Below are 22,548 nucleotides of genomic sequence, written 5' to 3' on the forward strand. Positions count from 1 at the left end.
ACAGCTGGTGCAGACAGATAAAATGGAATCCAAATGATGGAAAACAGAGGACAGCCAATATGAGATACTGATACAAAGATAAGGCCTTCTGTCCACCGAGTCTATACATGTTAGAAAAAGGAGGTCTCCATGGGAGAGGAGAGTGTGAGTTTACATTAGAGCCATGTTTCTACTCAGGGGAGGAAACACAATATAGAAAAAAGAACTCTTCTAGATCAGCAGTCAGGGAACTTGTATTTGAGTCCCAGCAATGACTATAAATATGATACAGGCAAATCATCATAAACTTCTTTCAACTTGTTTCCTCAGCTGAAGAAAGGGGATAATCATGCCTCCTCTACCTTCCTCAGTGATTTATGTGAATCAAATGAGATAGGAAAGCCCCTTGGTAGACTACAAAGCCTTAGATAAATGTATGTGTGGGATTATAACAGAGATGTGGATCAGTGGGAAGAGTTGAGGGTGGTTAGGATATAGGTGAGACTATCTCCAACTGAACAGAGCCCAGAGTGAAAGACAGAGTGAAGATGAAGTGGAGATATCAGTGGGCTGATAGGCATTGTCTAATAAGTCAAGACTTTTTCAATTGCAAGAGACAGAAACCCAACTCAAACTGGTATAAGAATAAAATTAAATGTATTGACCCACATAATAGAAATAATTACAAGGGTAAAAATGGCTTCAAGTATGGCAGGATTCAGGTGCTCAAGTGCTGTGGTTGGAAATCGCTCTCTCCATCTCCAGTGTCTGCCTTCCTCTGTGTTGGTTTCATTTTCAGGCAGGTTGTCCTCAAATGGTGACAAAGATTGCCCCAGCAGCTACCAGTTATGCTCTACCAGTTTAGTAACCCTAGTAGAAAAAGGCAGTACCTTTTTCTCATTTCAACAAAAGTCCTGAAGTAACTCTCATTATCTGGCCTGGATCATATGCTCCTCTCTGAATCAATCACTATGACTGGCATCAATCCCAGCTGAATCATAAGGATGGAGAATGGGGGAGAAATGCAAACTGTGGGAGAACAAATGAAAACCACCCACGTCCACCATAGGAAGTAGGCTTAAGAGGCTTGTTCCTGAAGTGATGATTGTGGAGAAGAGGACGCAGGACACAGGAGGGAAGAACATCAAGGGAGGATTTGCAGCAGAGGGAAAGTACCACTTATTGGAGAAAAGCAAGTTTAAAAAAGGGATTTACCAAGTGCACTTTGGGAGATAGGGAGGTGGTATAATGTGACAGATGCTGAAATGAAGATATCTGTTGCTCAAAACACTGTGAGGATATGTTTAAGAATCCCCAAAGTAGCTCAATGCACTCTTTGAGAAATAGTAGTTTAGGAGGCAAAAGCAGCCACTGTCACAGACTTTCAATTAGTTTTTTGCTTGTTAGGTGTTTTTGTTCTTAACTGCTGGGGTGGGGGAAGGAGGAAAAAGACTGTGTCAGTCTTGAAGGAACTAGACTAATGCAGGAGACATGGAGAGAGGTCTCCATATCACTGCCATAATTTTATAGCTTAATGAGTCTCAGTGGAAAAAGCAGCAAAGAAATTATCCATAAATTTACTACAGTTAGAGCCTGTCAAAGAGATGTGAAATGTGACATAAACAGCATGCTAGGTCCTCTCCACCCACCAACTAAACATAAAGGCCCACCCGTCTTGCCTTTTTTCCACCCTCCTACATACACATTATACCTGCACACAGGCACATAAAAGCAGGGAAGGATTCTCTTGGAACATTCTCAGAATCATTCATTAGACCTCCCAGATAGGTCACTACCCTGAAAGGAAAAGCTGCCAGCCTCCCGTTTTTGAATCTGGTAGAAAAGGGCTGATCAAAGTTGACTTCATACTGAGAAAATGCTTAGTTCTGGATCCATCCTCTGGATCTTAACAATTACCATCACCTCCACCCCTGATATTGGTACCCTCCCAAGCATGTTCAAACAGAAGGGCTTCACCTCATACTTAACCAAAAGAAGACATTAGCCCACTATGACCCTGGACTTAAAGGCTTGACTCTGTGACAGAGAACTGGAGCACAGATATCACAGTCACAGGTTAGTACTCAGATGGCCAGAATGAATCTATGTTAGGACTTAGAGTCTAAATCCCAGGAATGGATATAAAGGGCAATGCAGAGAAGCTAATTCCTTCAGAAAAGAAAATCCAGAGAGACCTTCAAGATGGCGGAGGAGTAAGATGTGGAGATCACCTTCCTCCCCACAAATATATCAGAAATACATTTACATGTAGAACAACTCCTACAGAACACCTACTGAATGCTGGCAGAAGACCTCAGAGTTCCCAAAAGGCAAGAAACTCCCCACATACCTGGGTAGGGGAAAGGAGGAAAAGTTTCCACACACTAGGAAGTTCTTCACTGGTGGAGACGGGTAGGGGGTGGGTGGGGGGGGGAAACTTCAGAACCAAGGAGGAGAGCACAGCCACAGGGGTGCAGAGGGCAAAGCGGAGAGATTCCCGCACAGAGGATCAGTGCCGACCAGCACTCACCAGCCTGAGAGGCTTGTCTGGTCACCCGCCAGGGCGGGCGGGGGCTGGGAGCTGAGGCTCGGGCTTCAGTCAGATCCCAGGGAGAGGACTGGGGTTGGCTGCGTGAACACAGCCTGAAGGGGGCTAGTGCACCACAGCTAGCCGGGAGGGAGTCCGGGAAGAAGTCTGACCTGCCGAAGTGGCAAGAGACCATTGTTTCAGGGTTCACAAGGAGAGGGGACACAGAGCACCACCTAAACGAGCTCCAGAGACGGGCAGGAGCCGTGGTTATCAGTGCGAACCCAGAGACCGGCATGAGACGCTAAGGCTGTTGCTGCCGCCACCAAGAAGCCTGTGTGCGAGCACAGGTCACTATCCATACCTCCCCTCCTGGAAGCCTGTGCAGCCCATCACTGCCAGGGACCCATGATCCAGGGACAACTTCCCGGGAGAACACACGGGGCACCTCAGGCTGGTGCAACGTCATGCTGGCCTCTGCTGCCGCAGGCTCGCCCCACACTCTGTACCCCTCCCCTCCCCCCGCCTGAGTGAGCCAGAGCCGCCTAAACAGCTGCTACTTTAACCCCGTCCTATCTGAGCAAAGAACAGATGCCCTCAGGCGACCTATATGCAGAGGCGGGGCCAAATCCAAAGCTGAACCCCAGGAGCTGTGCGAACGAAGAAGAGAAAGGGAAATCTCTCCCAGCAGCCTCAGGAGCAGTGGATTAAATCTCCACAGACAACTTGATGTACCCTGAATCTCTGGAATACCTGAATAGACAACAAATCATCACAAAATTGAGGCAGTGGACTTTGGGAGCAAATGTAGACTTGGGGTTTGTGTTCTGCATCTAAATTGTTTCTGTTTCTGTTTTATGTTTATCTTAGTTTAGTATTTAGAGTTTATTATCATTGGTAGATTTGTTGATTGATTTCGTTGCTCTCATCCTTTTTTTTTAAAATATATATAGAGATATATTTTTTTCCTTTCTCTCTTTTTTGAGTGTGGATGTGTAAGCTTCTTTGTGTGATTTTGTCTGTGTAGCTTTGCTTTTACCATTTGTCCTAGGGTTCTGTCTGTCTGTTTTTGTTTTTTTAGTATAGTTTTTAGTGCTTATTATCATTGGTGGATTTCTTTTTTGGTTTGGCTGCCCTCTTCTTTCTTCCTTTCCTTATTACTTTTTAATTTTTTATTTTTAATAATTTTTTAAAAAATTTTAATAACTTTATTTTATTCTTTCTTTCTTTTTTTCTCCCTTTTCTTCTGAGCCATGTGGCTGACAGGGTCTTGGTGCTCCAGCCGGCTGGCAGGCCTGTGCTTCTGAGGTGGGAGAGCCAAGTTCAGCACATTGGTCTACCAGAGACCTCCCAGCTCCACATATCAAATGGCGAAAGACCCCCCAGAGATCTCCATCTCAACACTAAGACCCAGCTCCACTCAACGACCAGCAAGCTACAGTGCTGGATACCCTATGCAAAACAAATAGCAAGACAGGAACACAATCCCACCCATTAGCAGAGAGGCTGCCTAAAATCATAAGAGCACAGACACCCCAAAACACACCACCGGATGCAGTCCTGCCCACCAGAAAGACAAGATCCAGCCTCATCCACCAGAAAACAGGCACCAGTCCCCTCCACCAGGAATCCTACACAACCCACTGAACCAACCTTAGCCACTGTGGGCAGACACCAAAAACAACGGGAACTATGAACATGCAGCCTGTGAAAAAGAGACCCCAAACACAGTAAGTTAAGCAAAATGAGAAGACAGAGAAACACACAGCAGATGAAGGAGCAAGGCAAAAACCCACCTGACCTAACAAATGAAGAGGAAATAGGCAGTCTACCAGAAAAAGAATTCAGAGTAATGATAGTAAAGATGATCCAAATCTTGGAAATAGAATGGAGAAAAAACAAGAAACTTTTAACAAGGACCTAGGAGAAATAAAGAGCAAACAAACAGTGATGAACAACACAATAAATGAAATTTAAATTCTCTAGAACGAATCAATAGCAGAATACCTGAGGCAGAAGAACAGATAAGTGACTTGGAAGATAAAATAGTGAAAATAACTACCACAGAGCAGAACAAAGAAAAAAGAAGGAAAAGAACTGAGGACAGTCTCAGAGAACACTGGGACAACATTAAATGCACCAACATTCGAATTTTAGGGGTCCCAGAAGAAGAAGAGAAAAAGAAAGGGACTGAGAAAATATTTGAAAAGATTATAGTTGAAAACTTCCCTAATATGGGAAAGGAAATAGTCAATCAAGTTCAGGAAGCACAAAGAGGCCCATACAGGATAAATCCAAGGAGAAACATGCCAAGACATATATTAATCAAACTATCAAAAATTAAATACAAAGAAAAAATATTAAAAGCAGCAAGGCAAAACAACAAATAACATACAAGGGAATGCCCATAAGGTTAACAGCTGATCTTTCAGCAGAAACTTTGCAAGCCAGAAGGAAAGGGCAGGACATATTTAAAGTGACGAAAGGGAAAAACCTACAACCAAGATTACTCTACCCAGCAAGGATCTCATTCAGATTCGATGGAGAAATTAAAAGCTTTACAGACAAGCAAAAGCTAAGAGAATTCAGCACCACCAAACAAACATTACAACAAATGCTAAAGGAACTTCTCTAGGCAGGAAACACAAGAGAAGGAAAAGACCTACAAAAATAAACCCAAAACAATTAAGAAAATGGTAATAGAAACATACATATCGATAACTAACTTAAAAGTAAATGGATTAAATGATCCAACCAAAGACACAGACTGGGTAAATGGATACAAAAACAAAACCCGTATATATGCTGTCTACAAGAGATCTACTTCAGAACTAGGGACACATACAGACTGAAAGTGAGGGAATGGAAAAAGATAATCCATGCAAATGGAAACCATAAGAAAGCTGGTGTAGCAATTCTCATATCACACAAAATAGACTTTAAAATAAAGACTATTACAAGAGATAAAGAAGGACACTACATAATGTTCAAGGGATCAATCCAAGAAGAAGATATAACAATTGTAAATATTTATGCACCCAACATAAGAGCACCTCAATACATAAGGAAAATGCTAACAGCCATAAAAGGGGAAATCAACAGTAACGCAATCATAGTAGGGGAATTTAACACCCCACTTTCACCAATGGACAGATCATCCAAAATGAAAATAAATAAGGAAACACAAGCTTTAAATGATACATTAAACAAGATGGACTTAATTGATATTTATAGGACATTCCACCCCAAAACAACAGAATACACTTTCTTCTCAAGTGCTCATGGAACATTCTCCAGGATAGATCATATCTTGGGTCACAAATCAAGCCTTGGTAAATTTAAGAAAATTGAAATTGTATCAAGTATCTTTTACGACCATAACGCTGTGAGACTAGATATAAATTACAGGAAAAAAAATCTGTAAAAAATACAAACACATGGAAGTGAAACAATACACTACTAAATAACCAAGAGATCACTGAAGAAATCAAAGAGAAATCAAAAAATACCTAGAAATAAATGACAATGAAAACATGATGACCCAAACCTATGGGATGCAGCAAAAGCAGTTCTAAGAGGGAAGTTTATAGCAATACAATCCTACCTCAAGAAACAAGAAAAATCTCAAATAAACAACCTAACCTTACACCTAAAGCAATTAGAGAAAGAAGAACAAGAAACCCCAAAGTTAGCAGAAGGAAAGAAATCATAAAGATCAGATCAGAAATAAATGAAAAAGAAATGAAGGAAATGATAGCGAAGATCAATAAAACTAAAAGCTGGTTCTTTGAGAAGATAAACAAAATTGACAAACCATTAGCCAGACTCATCAAGAAAAAAAGGGAGAAGACTCAAATCAATAGAATTAGAAATGAAAAAGGAGAAGTAACAACTGACACTGCAGAAATACAAAGGATCATGAGAGATTACTGCAAGCAACTATATGCCAATAAAATGGACAACCTGGAAGAAAGGGACAAATTCTTAGAAAAGCACAACCTTCCGAGACTGAACCAGAAAATATAAAAAGACCAATCACAAGCACTGAAATTGAGACTGTAATTAAAAATCTTCCAGCAAACAAAAGCCCAGGACCAGATGGCTTCACAGGCGAATTCTATCAAACATTTAGAGAAGAGCTAACAGCTATCCTTCTCAAACTCTTCCAAAATAGAGCAGAGGGAGGAACACAGCAAAACTCATTCTATGAGGCCACCAACACCCTGACATCAAAACCAGACAAAGAAAGAAAACTACAGGCCAATATCACTGATGAACATAGATGCAAAAATATTCAACAAAATACTAGCAAACAGAATCCAACATCACATTAAAAGGACCATACACCGTGAACAAGTGGGGTTTATCCCAGAAATGCAAGGATTCTTCAATATACAAAAATCAATCAATGTGATACACCATATTAACAAATTGAAGGTGAAAAACCATATGATAATCTCAATACATGCAGAAAAAACTTTCAACAAAATTCAACACCCATTTATGATAAAAACTCTCCAGAAAGTAGGCATAGAGGGAACTTTCCTCAACATAATAAAGGCCATGTATGACAAACCCACAGCCAACATCGTCCTCAGTGGTGAAAAACTGAAACCATTTCCACTAAGATCAGGAACAAGACAAGGTTGTCCGCTCTCACCACTATTATTCAACATAGTTTTGGAAGTTTTAGTCACAGCAATCAGAGAAGAAAAAGAAATAAAAGGAATCCAAATTGGAAAAGAAGATGTAAAACTGTCACTGTTTGCAGATGACATGATACTATACATAGAGAATCCTAAAGATGCTACCAGAAAACTACTAGAGCTAATCAATGAATTTGGTAAAGTAGCAGGATACAAAATTAATGCACAGAAATCTCTTGCATTCCTATACACTAATGATGAGAAATCTGAAAGAGAAATTAAGGAAACACTCCCATTTACCACTGTAATAAAAAGAATAAAAAACCTAGGAATAAACCTACCTAAGGAGACAAAAGACCTGTATACAGAAAATTATAAGACACTGATGAAAGAAATTAAAGATGATACAAACAGATGGAGAGATATACCATGTTCTTGGATTGGAAGAATCAACATTGTGAAAATGACTATACTATCCAAAGCAATCTACAGATTCAATGCAATCCCTATCAAACTACCAATGGCATTTTTCACAGAACTAGAACAAAAAATCTCACAATTTGTATGGAAACACAAAAGACCCCAAATAGCCAAAGTGATTTTGAGAAAGAAAAACAGAGCTGGAGGAATCAGGCTCCCTGACTTCAGACTATACTACAAAGCTACGGTAATCAAGACAGTATGGTACTGGCACAGAAACAGAAATATAGATCAATGGAACAGGATAGAAAGCCCAGAGATAAACCCATGCACATATGGTCATCTTATTTTTGATCAAGGAAGCAAGAGTATACAATGGACAAAAGAGAGTCTCTTCAATAAGTGGTGCTGGGAAAACTGGACAGCTACATGTAAAAGAATGAAATTAGAACACTCCCTAACACCATACACAAAAATAAACTCAAAATGGATTAAAGTCATAAATGTAAGGCCAGACACCATCAAACTCTTAGAGGATAACATAGGCAGAAAACTCTATGACATAAATCACAGCAAGATCCTTTCTGACCCACCTCCTAGAGAAATGGAAATAAAAACAAAAATAAACAAATGGGACCTAATGAAACTTAAAAGCTTTTGCATAGCAAAGGAAACCATGAATAAGACAACCCTCATAATGGGAGAAAATATTTGCAAATGAAGCAACTGACAAAGGATTAATCTCCAAAATTTACAAGCAGCTCATGCAGCTCAATACCAAAGAAACAAACAACCCAATCCAAAAATGGGCAGAAGACCTAAACAGACATTTCTCCAAAGAAGATATGCAGATTGCCAACAAACACATGAAAAGCTGCTCAACATCACTAATCATTAGAGAAATGTGAATCAAAACTATGATGAGGTATCACCTCACACCAGTCATAATGGCCATAATTGAAAAATCTAGAAACAATAAATGCTGGAGACGGTGTGGAGAAAAGGGAAAACTCTTGCACTGTTGGTGGGAATGTAAACTGATACAGCCACTATGGAGAACAGTATGGAGGTTCCTTATAAAATATGACCATATTTTCTAGCAATCTCACTGCTGGGCATATACCCTGAGAAAACCATAATTCAAAAAGAGTCATGTACCACAATGTTCATTGCAGCTCTATTTACAATAGCCTGGACATGGAAGTAACCTAAGTGTCCACTGACAGATGAATAGATAAAGAAGATGTGGCACATATATACAATGGAATATTACTCAGCCATAAAAAGAAACGAAATTGAGTTATTTGTAGTGAGGTGGATGGACCTAGAGTCTGTCATACAGAGTTAAATAAGTCAGAAAGAGAAAAACAAATACCATATGCTAACACATATGTATGGAATCTAAAAAAAAAAAAATGGTTCTAAAGAACCTAGGGGCAAGACAGGAATAAAGATGCAGACGTAGAGAATGGACTTGAGGACACGGGGAGGGGGAAGGGTAAGCTGGGATCAAGTGAGAGAGTGGCATGGACATATATACACTACCAAATGTAAAACAGCTAGTGGAAAGCAGCCACATAGCATAGTGAGATCAGCTAGCTGCTCTGTGACTACCTAGAGTGGTGGGATAGGGAGGGTAAGAGGAGACACTAGAGGAAGGAGATATGGGGATATATGTATATGTATAGCTGATTCACTTTGTTATAGAGCAGAAACTAACACACCATTGTAAAGCAATTATACTCCAATAAAGGTGTTAAAAAAAAAAATCAAGGATGCTTGAATTCTTACCTCATATGCATATCTCCTATTACTCTGTCCTCTGTAGCTGTTGCCAGGAAAGGCTCTCTGGTCACAAACCCTAGAGTTCTGACATTTTCTGTTGACTCTCACATCTTGGTTACAAGGCCCTGTCTTCTCCCCAGTGATTGATAGTAATTACTGCACACAGTGCTGGGAGAGGTATTACTTTAAAAAGAAACAGCACATAGATATAAATTATCACAAACCCAGCAATTCCACTCTTAGTTATATACCCCCCCAAACTGAAAATAGGTACTCAAATACTTGTACATGAATGTTCATAGCAGCATTATTATTCACAATAGCTAGAATGTAGAAACAACCCAAATGTCCATCAACAATGAATGGATAAACAAATTGTAGAAATACGCAAAACAGAATACTACTCAGTCATAAAAAGGAATGAAGTACTGACACATGCTACAACATGGGTGAACCTCCAAAATATTATGATAAGTGAAAGAGGCCAGATACAAAGGGTCACATATTGAGTGATTCCATTTATATGAAATATCCAGAATAGGTAAATGCATAGACAGAAAGAAGACTGGTAGTTGCCAAGGGCTGGGGGGAAAGGAGAATGGGGAGCAACTGCTTAATGGTTATGGGTTTTGTTTTGGGGTGATGAAAATGTTTTGGAACTGGTTGGAGATGGTGCTTGCACAATATTGTGAATGCACCAAATGCCACTGAATTGTTCAATTTAAAATGATTAATTCTATGTCATATAAATTTCACCACAATCAAAAAAGGGAGGGGGATACTCACTCAGCTAGCATATAGCTTTATCCCCTAACTGCCTCACTTCTACCTGAAGGTGTGTGTAGAAAGGTGAAGTATCGGCCATTATGTGACCATGAAGCAACAAATATTTGCCAAGAATGGCTGAGCATAAACATAAAAGGAAGCTACGTCTTTGATATCAAGAAGGAAACCATGGTATCATCAATTTTAATTTATTAAGAGACAAATAAAATCCCTAGTTGAAGAAATAGGACAATCTTTCTTTACAATTTCTTCTTTAAAGATTGACATTAACATAGAATTCACGTGTAAGCTTTCAGTTAGATGCATTTGTTAGATGTACTTTTGGTTAGATGGTTTCACCAGTTGCTGGGAAAATGCACTTTGCTGCGTAGATCAGCACTCACCATCTGTAAGTATTCCAAACAGGAAGATAATTAATACAAAATAGCATCACAAACATTAGGTATTCAAGTAATGACAGAAATGGAAAATAGCAGTCTTTTATATAAAGGCCATGGTTTACTCCTGGCCTGAATAAACATAAATATTTATTCATTCAATATGTATTGATGACTACTTACTATGTGTCAGGCATTGAGCCAGGGGTATGAGCCAGAACACTGCAGTGAGCAAGAAAGATAAGCCTCTGCCCTCATGGAGCTTACATTCTAGTGAGGGGAGAGACAGACAATAAACACATGAGCAGTCTCACATACACTGCCTGTTAATATCATGCATACAGAGCAACACACTGGGCTTCCAACTCCTTTGATTTAGGACTGGCTGTCAGCTCCTCCGGCTCTGGTCTGGTTTCACAGGGTGCTCAGGTTCCTCAGTTACCTAGGAGTCAGCAGCACTTTCAACATCACAACATCGGTCTCAGTAGTCAACAATTTCTCAGTTCCTTATCTCCACTGCTGATGTCATCCCTACATTTCATCTTACTTCAGGAAACACACAAACCAAGAAAACACCTCATCCCAACTATTCCCACCCCTAAAAGGGGAAAAATTAAACCAGAAGCAAAATCCATTACTGTTCCCAAGAGAAAGAGCCTACCAACAAAACAAAGCCTGCCTTTCTGGTAGAGGATGAGGGAGGAGAGGAGGGTGGGCACAGCATTCAGGTCAAAAGCTTGTACATGAGGAAAGACGCAAATAATCACTAAGCACAATACATAACTCTAGCACCTGAAGAGAATGCCCTAGACCAGTGCTGTTCAAGAGAAATATAATGCAAGCTACAAATGTGAGCAAAATATGCAATTTAAAATTTTCTAATAGCCATATAAAAGAAACAGGTGAAATTATCTTTAATAGCATATTTCCTCTAACCCAAGATAGCTACAGTACTATCTTTTCAACAAATAATCAATATAAAAAATTATTAATAAGATATTTTGCATTCTTTAATCCCGTTCTGAGTCTTCAAAATTTGGTATGTATTTCATATTTACAGCACATCTCAGTTTGGACTAGATATAGTTCAAGTACTCAATAGACACAAGTGGCTAGTGGCTACCATATTGGACAGGGCAGCCCTAGACAAAGTACTCACTAAGTTCCCTTTTCCATGAACATTAAAGCTAATGGCTCCCGAGAAATAAAGCTTCTAGACATCTCATTGGCTGCACCAAAGAAGCTATATTCTGCTACCCTCTACTGTTAGTCCTGGGGACACAGCCCTAGGTACCACAAACCACAAGTAAACATAATTCACTGGTTAAGAAAAAAGTATATATATATAAATGTATGTATGTGTATACATATACATACATATACATATTCAGGCAGGAACAAAATGATATGACGTGGTAGAGAAAAGACTATGTTTTCCTAGTGCCAATTCATCTGTTCATTCATCCATTCAACATTTGTTGAGAGCCTATCATGCACCAGAATTGACTGCATATGCTAGTATCCTGCCCTCAGGGAACTTACCATCTTTGGGGGGAGAAGTTGATAGATATAAATAATTAAATAAAAAAATAAATAAGTTCACTGTCCATAGCAATTTTGCTATGAAGAAAATAAAACAGGAAAATATCATCATGAATGGGAGAAGAGATTACTGTAGATACGGCAAAGAAGGCTTTTCTGAGAATGTGCCATTTAAGCCGAGAATGAAATAATAGGGACAAAAATGGAGAAGAATGTTCTGTGCAGAGAATACAACTAGGGCAAAGACCTCAGGCAGGAAAAACCTTGGCATATTTGCAAAACGAAGAATGTCAATGTGGTTAGAGAGTAGTTAACAGGGAGAAGAATAGTAGATGTAGTCATAAAAGTAGCCAGGAGCCAGACCTCTTTGGACCCATAGAAAAGGGTCAGGAGTTTAGAGTCTAGATGTTATTCTAAGAAAAAGTCAATGAAGGGTTTTAAGCGCCAGGGGTGAAGGGGGGGTGGTTTGTTAATATGGCTTGGAGTAGGCTGGTAGTGGTGGCGTCAGATTTAGAATATGTTTTCAATTTATTAGCAAGTCCTATCAGCTCTACTTCAAATCTGACAGGACTTGCTGATGAATGGGACATGGGATGAAAAAAAGGAAGGATGGCCAACTACTAGACTTTTGGTGTGAGCATGCAGGTGGAATGGTGGTGTCATTTACTGAGATGGGGAGATAAAACAGGAACAAACACTGCTCCCGCTCCTCTATTTCCAATCTTGATAAATGGAACAACCATTCAGTCAGAAGCCAGAGCTTCATCCAAGGCAGTGCCATAGCCAAAGAGTCACCAAATCCGTTAATGCCACCTCCCCAAACTTAAAGCTGTCCCCTCCTTTCCATCCCTACTGACTTGGACAGGTCTTTAGACCTATTACTCACTAAGACTATTGAAATCACCTTAATAATCTCCACATTTAAATTCCAACCCAAAGTCAATGCTACAAATTGTTCCCCTGCTTAACATTCTCCAACAATCTTTTTGAAGAGCAACTTGGCAATAGCTATCAGTTTAAAATGGACATGTCCTGTGATTGGCTATTTCTCTCTTATGGTTCTATCCTATAGAAGTACTCAGAGAATGCGGATATGAGGGTAATTCATTATAGCACTTTAATAGTGAAAAACTGGACACTACCTAAACGCCATTCAAGAAGGGAATTGTTACATAAACCATCATATAATTATATTATAAAATTCAATCTAGTCCTTATCTTTAAAAATGAAGCAGGTTTAAATATATTGATTTAGAAAGATCTCCAAGATATTTCAAAAACAAATGGCAATGTGTATATGATTGTATTTATTTAAAAAGCATTGCAGTATATCTGTGGGGATGTATGAGTATGTTGTTTCTAAAGACCTAGAAAATATCACATTAAACTATCAACAATGGTTACCTCGGGGTAAATGAAATAGGGATGGGCTGGGTGGGGAGTTCTCATTTTTTACCATATATATATATATATATATATTTCTTATTGGATGAATTTTTAAATAATTAATACATTTATATAACAACAGCAAACTGTACAACTATCCTGTATGCTTTGACATGATTCAAGGCACTTTAGCACCTGGCACCAGCCTTCATTTCCAGACTAATTTCTCAGACTTATTTACATTAGGTAGGTGATAATGTACTTTCGTGTGATAGGAAATGTGGGTTGATTCTTGAAGCTGGGTCGTGTACTACACCTATCTGCTTTGCAACTGGAATAGGAAAGGCAGCGCCTAGTATTCAGGAGGACAGGAAGCTCTTTCTGAAGAGAAGCTAAGGTACTTGTTCCTTCCCTTGAGGGCACACCAGAATTAGTTCATTCCTTTAGCTCTTCAAAGGAAGAAGTAAAATTTCAAGACTCTTGCCCCTTCTCAACCCATTTGGCTTTACATGTTTTAAGAATACCTGTACTTATCTTGTTCACAGTTTATTTTACTTTTATAATATGAAAATCCAACAGAAAAGACAGCAAATTTAGTGCCATAATTCCAATTCCTTTCTGAAAAATCTTCTTCATTTCCCAAGAGATGTTTAGATATTAAAAAAAAAAAAAAGTGATAGTAGCCCAGCTCTGATAGAGATAACACATGTGAAATAGCTTTGGTAGAAACAAAATGCTGAACAAACAGAAGGTAGAATTATACCAATTTCTAAATTCTAAAGATTTTCATATTTGTTTTTGGATTGTCATTTCCTAGTTAACGTTTTTTAAGCTCAGGAATAAAGAGAACAAGAAAGTACATATGTAAGTCTTTCTATTGTGGTCCTGGCTGGGAATCTAGTCATAGAGTCAACCGGTAGAAAGAAAATGAACTGTTCTTCCCAATCTTATTCCCATTCAGCGTCTAATTCTCTCAAAATGATACCAAAAAGAGTTATGAAATATTCGATTATTTCCGCCATAGTCTGTGAGATTAGAAATGAAGTACCTTGGCAAGATAGGAAGAGATAAACCTAATTAGCAACTGTTTATGCTCTGGTTTGCTACATTCTAAATCCTAAACCTGCCACCTACACTAGTCCCTCAATTAAAATATCCTTCAACTGGTTTGAATTGCTGTAGAACATCAGAAGGTTTTTGTTGTTGTTGTTTTGTTATTATTATTCAGCCTCATTATAAAATGTATTAGCTACCACTTACCTCCATAAACTATCAGAGCAGAAAGGAATCATCGGTGATGCTAGCATAATCCTCTCATTACTGACAGATGAGAAACTAGCCCAGAAAGATTACATCAGATAACGGTGTCACACTGCAAGTGTCTAGTTAACTGGAGCTGGGACTAGAACCTAGTCTCCTGACTTCCAGGCTATGCTAAATTGGATATTTTCTTTTAATCATTTAAAGTTAACATTCCTTAAGGTGTTTTGGAAAAAGTGGTATCTAAATAAGAAAAAGGCTTCAACTTCAAGGGCAGATAGAATGAAAGCAGTTTTCCAGCACATACAAAGCTATGGATCATCTAGGGCCAGTTATTTACTCATCATCTTACTTTTGGCCAAATATATGAGTAATATTTTTTTGGTGTAATGAGAGGAGAAAAAGTTGGAAAGTAGGGGGTGTGGGAAAAAAGTAGGTGGGAAAATGGTTCCTTGGTTAGGGAAACATCTTGATAGGCCACTTTGGATGTGATAGGACCTTTCAAGGCCCTGCTTGGAGTAGGAATAAAACAAAGAACTAAATTATTTTCTCTAATACATTTATAACTTTCCAAGGTCTTTGGAAAGAAAAGGGTGATAATGAGAAGGAAAAAGGAAGCTGAAATTTTAGCAAGGAAGGCAGCACTCTACTTGGGATGAAATATGTGAGAATGGCCAAGACACTCTTGAAGAACAAGGATGTATACAATCCACTCATACCTTGACTCTTCAGTGCTGAGACAAAAACCCCTCTCACTGCCCGCCCCCTGCCCATTACTACAAAAACTTCAGTGAAGCTCTGCTACACAGACTTGTGTCCATAGTACTGTGAGAGTCGGTATACGTAGTGCAGAGGAGAGGTGAAGAAGCCAGGGAAGCAGGGAGGCTTCCTGAAGTAAGGAGAAACCCGGCCAGTGTAATGGCTAGGATACCAAACGAAAATGTTTCAAGGAAAAAGTGGGTTTATAGCACCAAATCCTAAAGAGCAGCCAAAGAGATTGAGAAATAAAGGGCTGTTAGGTTGGACAGTTAGGACTGGAGAAAGCTGTTTCAGCGTAGTAATAGGGCATAACACAGACTGCAAGAGGGAGATGAAAGAAATACGCAAAAAGTCTAGATGAGTCTTTAAGAAGTTGGTAGATAATGGATAAGAAAAACAGAACAGTAGCTTTAGGAAGCAGAACGTGTAAGTTGGATTCAAGAAAAAACAATAACAAGAAACATATATTCACTGAAATGAAGAGCTGAGAGTTCACCTACAACTACATTTTAAAACTTAACATCTGATTACTATTTTATTTAAATGAACTTCTTTCTAAATTATGAATGTTTAGAAAACAATGTTTAAAAGTTGAATAGCCCCATATGCACGAGGTACATAAAGTCATTCTTTTTTTTTTCTTTTACATCAAATAAAAATTTATTTCCAATATATTTATCAACAACCTAACTATACACCTTAAAGAACTAGGGAAAATTAAATTTGAATATATCAAATAGAATGAGATACTATAGATTAAAATGGAGACAGAGGAGAGAAAAAACAACAAACAAAATCAGCAAAAGTAGGTTCTTAGCAAAGATCCAGAAAATTGACAAATTTTCAAATAAGTTGACTAAGAAAAAAGAGAGAAGATTTAAATTATTAAAATAAGAAATAAGTGTGTGGACATTTCTACTGAATTTACAAACATAAAAAGGATGCTAAGGGTATATTAGCACAATTGCACCTCAAGATTTTAGATAATCCAGGTGAAATGGATGAATTCCTGGAAATTCTCCCACCAAAACTGAACCATGAAAAAATAGAAAATATGATTAGATTTTAAAAATTAAGAAAATTGAATCACGAATCTAGAAACTCCAACAAAGACAGCCATGTACCATATGGATTCACTGTTGAATTCTACCAAACATAAAATATATATATATATATATAAATATATGTATTTTTCACATCTTTATTGGAGTTTAATTGCTTTACAATGGTGTGTTAGTTTCTGCTTTATAACGAAGTGAATCAGTTACGCATATAGATATGTCCCCGTATCTCTTCCCTCTTGCATCCCCCTCCATCCCAGCCTCCCTATCCCACCCCTCTAGGTGGTCACAAAGCACTGAGCTGATCTCCCTGTGTTATGTGGCTGCTTCCCACTAGCCATCTATTTTACGTTTGGTAGTGTATATATGTCCATGCCACTCCCTCACTTTGTCCCAGTTTACCCTTCCCCGTTCCCGTATCCTCAAGTCCATACTCTAGTAGGTCTGCATCTTTATTCCCATCATGCCCCTAGGTTCTTCATGACCATTTTTTTATTTTTTTGGATTCCATATATATGTGTTAGCATATGGTATTTGTTTCTCTTTCTGACTTACTTCACTCTGAATGACAGTCTCTAGGTGCATCCACCTCATTACAAATAACTCAGTTTTGTTCCTTTTTATGGCTCAGTAATATTCCATTGTGTATATGTGCCACATCTTCTTTATCCATTCATCTGTCAATGGACACTTAGGTTGCTTCCATGTTCTGGCTATTGTAAATAGAACTGCAATGAACATTCTGGTACTTGACAATTTTTGAATTATGGTTTTCTCAGGGTATATGCCCAGTAGTGGGATTGCTGGGTCGTATGGTAGTTCTATTTTTAGTTTCGTAAGGAACCTCCATACTGTTCTCCATAGTGGCTGTATCAGTTTACATTCCCACCAACAGTGCAAGAGGGTTCCCTTTTCTCCACACCCTCTCCAGCATTTATTGTTTGTAGATTTTTTGAGGATGGCCATTCTGACTGGTGTGAGATGATACCTCATTGTAGTTTTGATTCACATTTCTCTAATGATTATGTTGAGCATTCTTTCATGTGTTTGTTGGCAATCTGTACATCTTCCTTGAAAAATGTCTATTTATGCCTTCTGCTCATTTTTGGACTGGGTTTTTTTTTTGATATTGAGCTACATGAGTTGCTTGTAAATTTAGGAGATTAATCCTGTCTGTTGCTTCATTTGCAAATATTTTCTCCCATTCTGCTGGTTATCTTTTATTTCCAATTCTCTAGGAGGTGGGTCAGAAAGGATCTTGCTGTGATTTATGTCATAGAGTGTTCTGCCTATGTTTTCCTCTAAGAGTTTGATGGTGTCTGGCCTTACATTTAGGTCTTTAATCCATTTTGAGTTTATTTTTGTGTATGGTGTTAGGGAATGTTCTAATTTCATTCTTTTATGTGTAGTTGTCCAGTTTCCCCAGCACCAATTATTGAAGAGACTCTTTTCTCCATTGTATACTCTTGCTTCCTTGATCAAAAATAAGGTGACCATATGTGCATGGGTTTATCTCTGGGCTTTCTATCCTGTTCCATTGATCTATATTTCTGTTTCTGTGCCAGTACCATACTGTCTTGATTACCATAGCTTTGCAGTATAGTCTGAAGTCCAGGCGCCTGATTCCTCCAGCTCCGTTTTTCGTTCTCAAGATCACTTTGGCTATTCGGGTTCTTTTGTGTTTCCATACAAATTGTGAAATTTTTTGTTCTAGTTCTGTGGAAAATGCCATTGGTAGTTTGATAGGGATTGCATTGAATCTGTAGATTGCTTTGAGTAGTAGAGTCATTTTCACAATGTTGATTCTTCCAATCCAAGAACATGGTATATCTCTCCATCTGTTTGTATCATCTTTAATTTCTTTCATCAGTGTCTTATAATTTTCTGCATACAGGTCTTTTGTCTCCTCAGGTAGGTTTATTCCTAGATATTTTATTCTTTTTGTTACAGTGGTAAATGGGAGTGTTTTCTTGATTTCAATTTCAGATTTCTCATCATTAGTGTATGGGAATGCAAGAGATTTCTGTGCATTAATTTTGTATCCTGCTACTTTACCAAATTCATTGATGAGCTCTAGTAGTTTTCTGGTGGCATCTTTAGGATTCTCTACGTATAGAATCATGTCATTTGCAAACAGTGACAGCTTTACATCTTCTTTTCCAATTTGGATTCCTTTTATTTCTTTTTCTTCTCTGATTGCTGTGACTAAAACTTCCAAAAGTATGTTGAATAATAGTGGTGAGAGTGGACAACTTTGTCTTGTTCCTAATCTTAGTGGAAGTGATTTCATTTTCCACCATTGAGGATGATGTTGGCTTGGGTTTGTCGTATATGGCCTTTATTATGTTGAGGAAAGTTCCCTCTAAGCCTACTTTCTGGAGGGATTTTATCATAAATGGTGTTGAATTTAGTCAAAAGCTTTCCCTGCATCTATTGAGGTGATCATATGGTTCTTCGCCTTTAATTTGTTAATTTGGTGTATCACGTTGATTGATTTGCATATATTGAAGAATCCTTGCATTCCTGGGATAAACCCCACTTGTTCACGGTGTATGGTCCTTTTAATGTGATGTTGGATCCTGTTTGCTAGTATTTTGTTGAGGATTTTTGCATCTATGTTCATCAGTGACATTGGCCTGTAGTTTTCTTTTTTTGTGACATCTTTGTCTGATTTTGGTAACAGAGTAATGGTGGCCTCATAGAATGTGAGTCTGGGAGTGTTCCTCACTCTGCTCTATTTTGGAAGAGTTTGAGAAAGACAGCTGTTAGCTCTTCTCTAAATGTTTGATAGAATTCGCCTGTGAAGCCATCTGGTCCTGGGCTTTTCCTTGTTGGAAGATTTTAAATCACAGTTTCAATTTCAGTGCTTGTGAGTGGTCTGTTCATATTTTCTATTTCTTCCTGGTTCAGTCTCGGAAGGTTGTGCCTTTCTAAGAATTTGTCCATTTCTTCCAGGTTGTCCATTTTATTGGCATATAGTTGCTTGCAGTAATCTCTCATGATCCTTTGTATTTCTTCAGTGTCAGTTGTTACTTCTCCTTTTTCATTTCTAATTCTATTGATTTGAGTCTTCTCCCTTTTTTCTTGGTAAGTCTGGCTAATGGTTTCTCAATTTTTTTTATCTTCTCAAGGAACCATTCCTTCATTTCTTTTTCATTTATTTCTGATCTGATCTTTATGATTTCTTTTTTCCGCCAACTTTGGGGTATTTTTATTCTTCTTTCTCTAATTGCTTTAGGTGTAAGGTTAGGTTGTTTATTTGAGATGTTTCTTGTTTCTTAAGGTAGGATTATATTGCTATAAACTTCCCTCTTAGAACTGCTTTTGCTGCATCCCATAGGTTTTGGGTCATAGTGTTTTCATTGTCATTTGTTTCTAGATATTGTTTGATTTCCTCTTTGATTTCTTCAGTGATCTCTTGGTTATTAAGTAGTGTGTTGTTTAGCCTCCATGTGTTTGTATTTCATACAGATTTTTTCCTGTAATTGATATCTAGATTCATAGCGCTGTGGTCGGAAAAGATATTTGATACGATTTCAATTTTCTTAAATTTACCAAAGCTTGATTTGTGACACAAGATTATGATCTATCCTGGAGAATGTTCCATGAGCACTTGAGAATGTGTATTCTGTTGTTTTTGGATGGAATGTTCTATAAATATCAATTAAGTCCATCTTGTTAAATGTATCATTTAAAGCTTGTGTTTCCTTATTTTCATTGTGGATGATCTGTCCATTGGTGAAAGTGGGGTGTTAAAGTCCCCTACTATAATTGTGTCACTGTCAATTTCCCCTTTTATGGCTGTTAGTATTTGCCTTAGTGTTGAGGTGCTCCTATGTTGGGTGCGTAAATATTTACAATTGTTATATCTTCTTCTTGGATTGATCCCTTGATCATTACGTAGTGTCCTTCTTTATCTCTTGTAATAGTCTTTGTTTTAAAGTCTATTTTGTCTGATATGAGAATTGCTATTCCAGCTTTCTTTTGATTTCCGTTTGCATGGAATATCTTTTTCCATCCCCTCACTTTCAGTCTGTATGTGTCCCTAGGTCTGAAGTGGGTCTCTTGTAGATAGCATATACACAGGTCTTGTTTTTGTGTCCATTCAGCCAATCTATGTCTTTTGGTGAGAGCATTTAATCCATTTACATTTAAGGTAATTATCGATATGTATGTTCCTATTACCATTTTCTTAGTTGTTTGGTGTTTATTTTTGTAGGTCTTTTCCTTCGCTTGTGTTTCCTGTCTAGAGAAGTTCCTTTAGCATTTGTTGTAAAGCTGGTTTGGTGGTGCTGAATTCTCTAGCTTTTGCTTGTCTGTAAAGCTTTTAATTTCTCCATCAAATCTGAATGGGATCCTTGCTGGGTAGAGTAATCTTGGTTGTAGGTTTTTCTCCTTCATCACTTTAAATATGTCCTGCCGCTCCCTTCTGGCCTGCAGAGTTTCTGCTGAAAGATCAGCTGTTAACCTCATGGGGATTCCCTTAGGTGTTATTTGTTGTCTTTCCCTTGCTGCTTTTAATATTTGTTCTTTTTATTTAATTTTTAATAGTTTGATTACTATGTGTCTTGGCATGTTTTTCCTTGGACTTATCCTCTGTGGGACTGCCTGTGCTTCCTGGACTTGATTAACTATTTCCTTTCCCATATTAGGGAAGTTTTCTACTATAATCTCTTCAAATATTTTCTCAGTCCCTTTCTTTTTCTCTTCTTCTTCTGGGACCCCTATAATTCGAATGTTGATGCGTTTAATGTTGTCCCAGAGGTTTCTGAGACTGTCCTCAGTTCTTTTCATTCTTTTTTCTTTATTCTGCTCTGCAGTAGTTATTTTCACTATTTTATCTTCCAAGTCACTTATCTGTTCTTCTGCCTCAGTTATTCTGCTATTGATTCCTTCTAGATAATTTTAAATTTCATTTATTGTGTTGTTCATCACTGTTTGTTTGCTCTTTAGTTCTCCTAGGTCATTGTTAAACATTTCTTGTATTTTTTCCATTCTACTTCCAAGATTTTGGATCATCTTTACTACCATTATTCTGAATTCTTTTTCAGGTAGACTGCCTATTACCTCTTCATTTGTTAGGTCTGGTGGGTGTTTGCCTTGCTCCTTCATCTGCTGTGTGTTTCTCTGTTTTCTTGTTTTGCATAACTTACTGTGTTTGGGGTCTCCTTTTCGCAGTCTTGCAGGTTTGTAGTTTCCATTGTTTCTGGTGTCTGTCCCCAGTGGCTAAGTTTGGTTCAGTGGGTTGTGTAGGCTTCCTGGTGGAGGGGACTAGTGCCCGTGTTCTGGTGGATGAGGCTGGATTTTGTCTTTCTGGTGGGTAGGTCCACGTCTGGTGGTGTATTTTGGGGTGTCTGTGGCCTTAGTATGATTTTAGGTGGCCTCTCTGCTAATGGATGGGGTTGTGTTCCTTCCTTGCTAGTTGTTTCACATAGGGTGTCCAGCACTGTAGCTTGCTGGTCGTTGAGTGGAGGTGGGTCTTGGCATTGAGATGAGGTCTCTGGGAGATTATCGCCATTTGATATTAGTGGAGCTGGGAGGTCTCTTGTGGACCAGTGTCCTGAACTTGGCTCTCCCACCTCAGTGGCACAGCCCTGATGCCTGGCTGGAGCACCAAGAGCCTGTCCTCCACACAGCTCAAAATAAAAGGGAGAAAAAAAAGAAAGAAAGAAAAAAGAAGATAAAATAAAATAAAGTTATTTAAAAAATTTTTTTAATTAAAAAAAAAAATGGACGGACAGAACCCTAGGACAAATGGTAAAAGCAAAGCTATACAGACAAAATCACACACAGAAGCATACACATACACACTCACAAAAAGAGAAAAAGGGAAAAAATATATATATATATCGTTGCTCCCAAAGCCTCCTCAATTTGGGATGATTCGTTGTCTATTCATGTTTTCCACAGATGCAGGGTACATCAAGTTGATTGTGGAGATTTAATCCACTGCTCCTGAGCTGCTGGGAGAAATTTCCCTTTCTCTTCTTTGTTCGCTCAGCTCCTGGGGTTCAGCTTTG

The 22,548-nt window shown here is 38.4% G+C and overlaps 1 protein-coding gene across 3 annotated transcripts in view; it reads right to left on the reverse strand.

The window, feature by feature from the left end:
* Positions 1-10,315: 10,315 nt before the first annotated feature.
* GTF2E1 (general transcription factor IIE subunit 1) overlaps positions 10,316-22,548 on the reverse strand; it is a 48,427-nt gene continuing 36,194 nt past the window's right edge. For all 3 annotated transcript variants that reach the window (XM_067738757.1, XM_067738758.1, XM_067738759.1), the window contains one exon: positions 10,316-10,529. In XM_067738757.1, the coding sequence (XP_067594858.1) occupies positions 10,523-10,529 (7 nt within the window). In that variant the 3' untranslated portion in view covers positions 10,316-10,522. The remainder of the gene's footprint in view (positions 10,530-22,548) is intronic.

This window comes from Pseudorca crassidens, chromosome 5, assembly GCF_039906515.1.
Source record: "Pseudorca crassidens isolate mPseCra1 chromosome 5, mPseCra1.hap1, whole genome shotgun sequence".
Classification (NCBI taxonomy): domain Eukaryota; kingdom Metazoa; phylum Chordata; class Mammalia; order Artiodactyla; family Delphinidae; genus Pseudorca; species Pseudorca crassidens.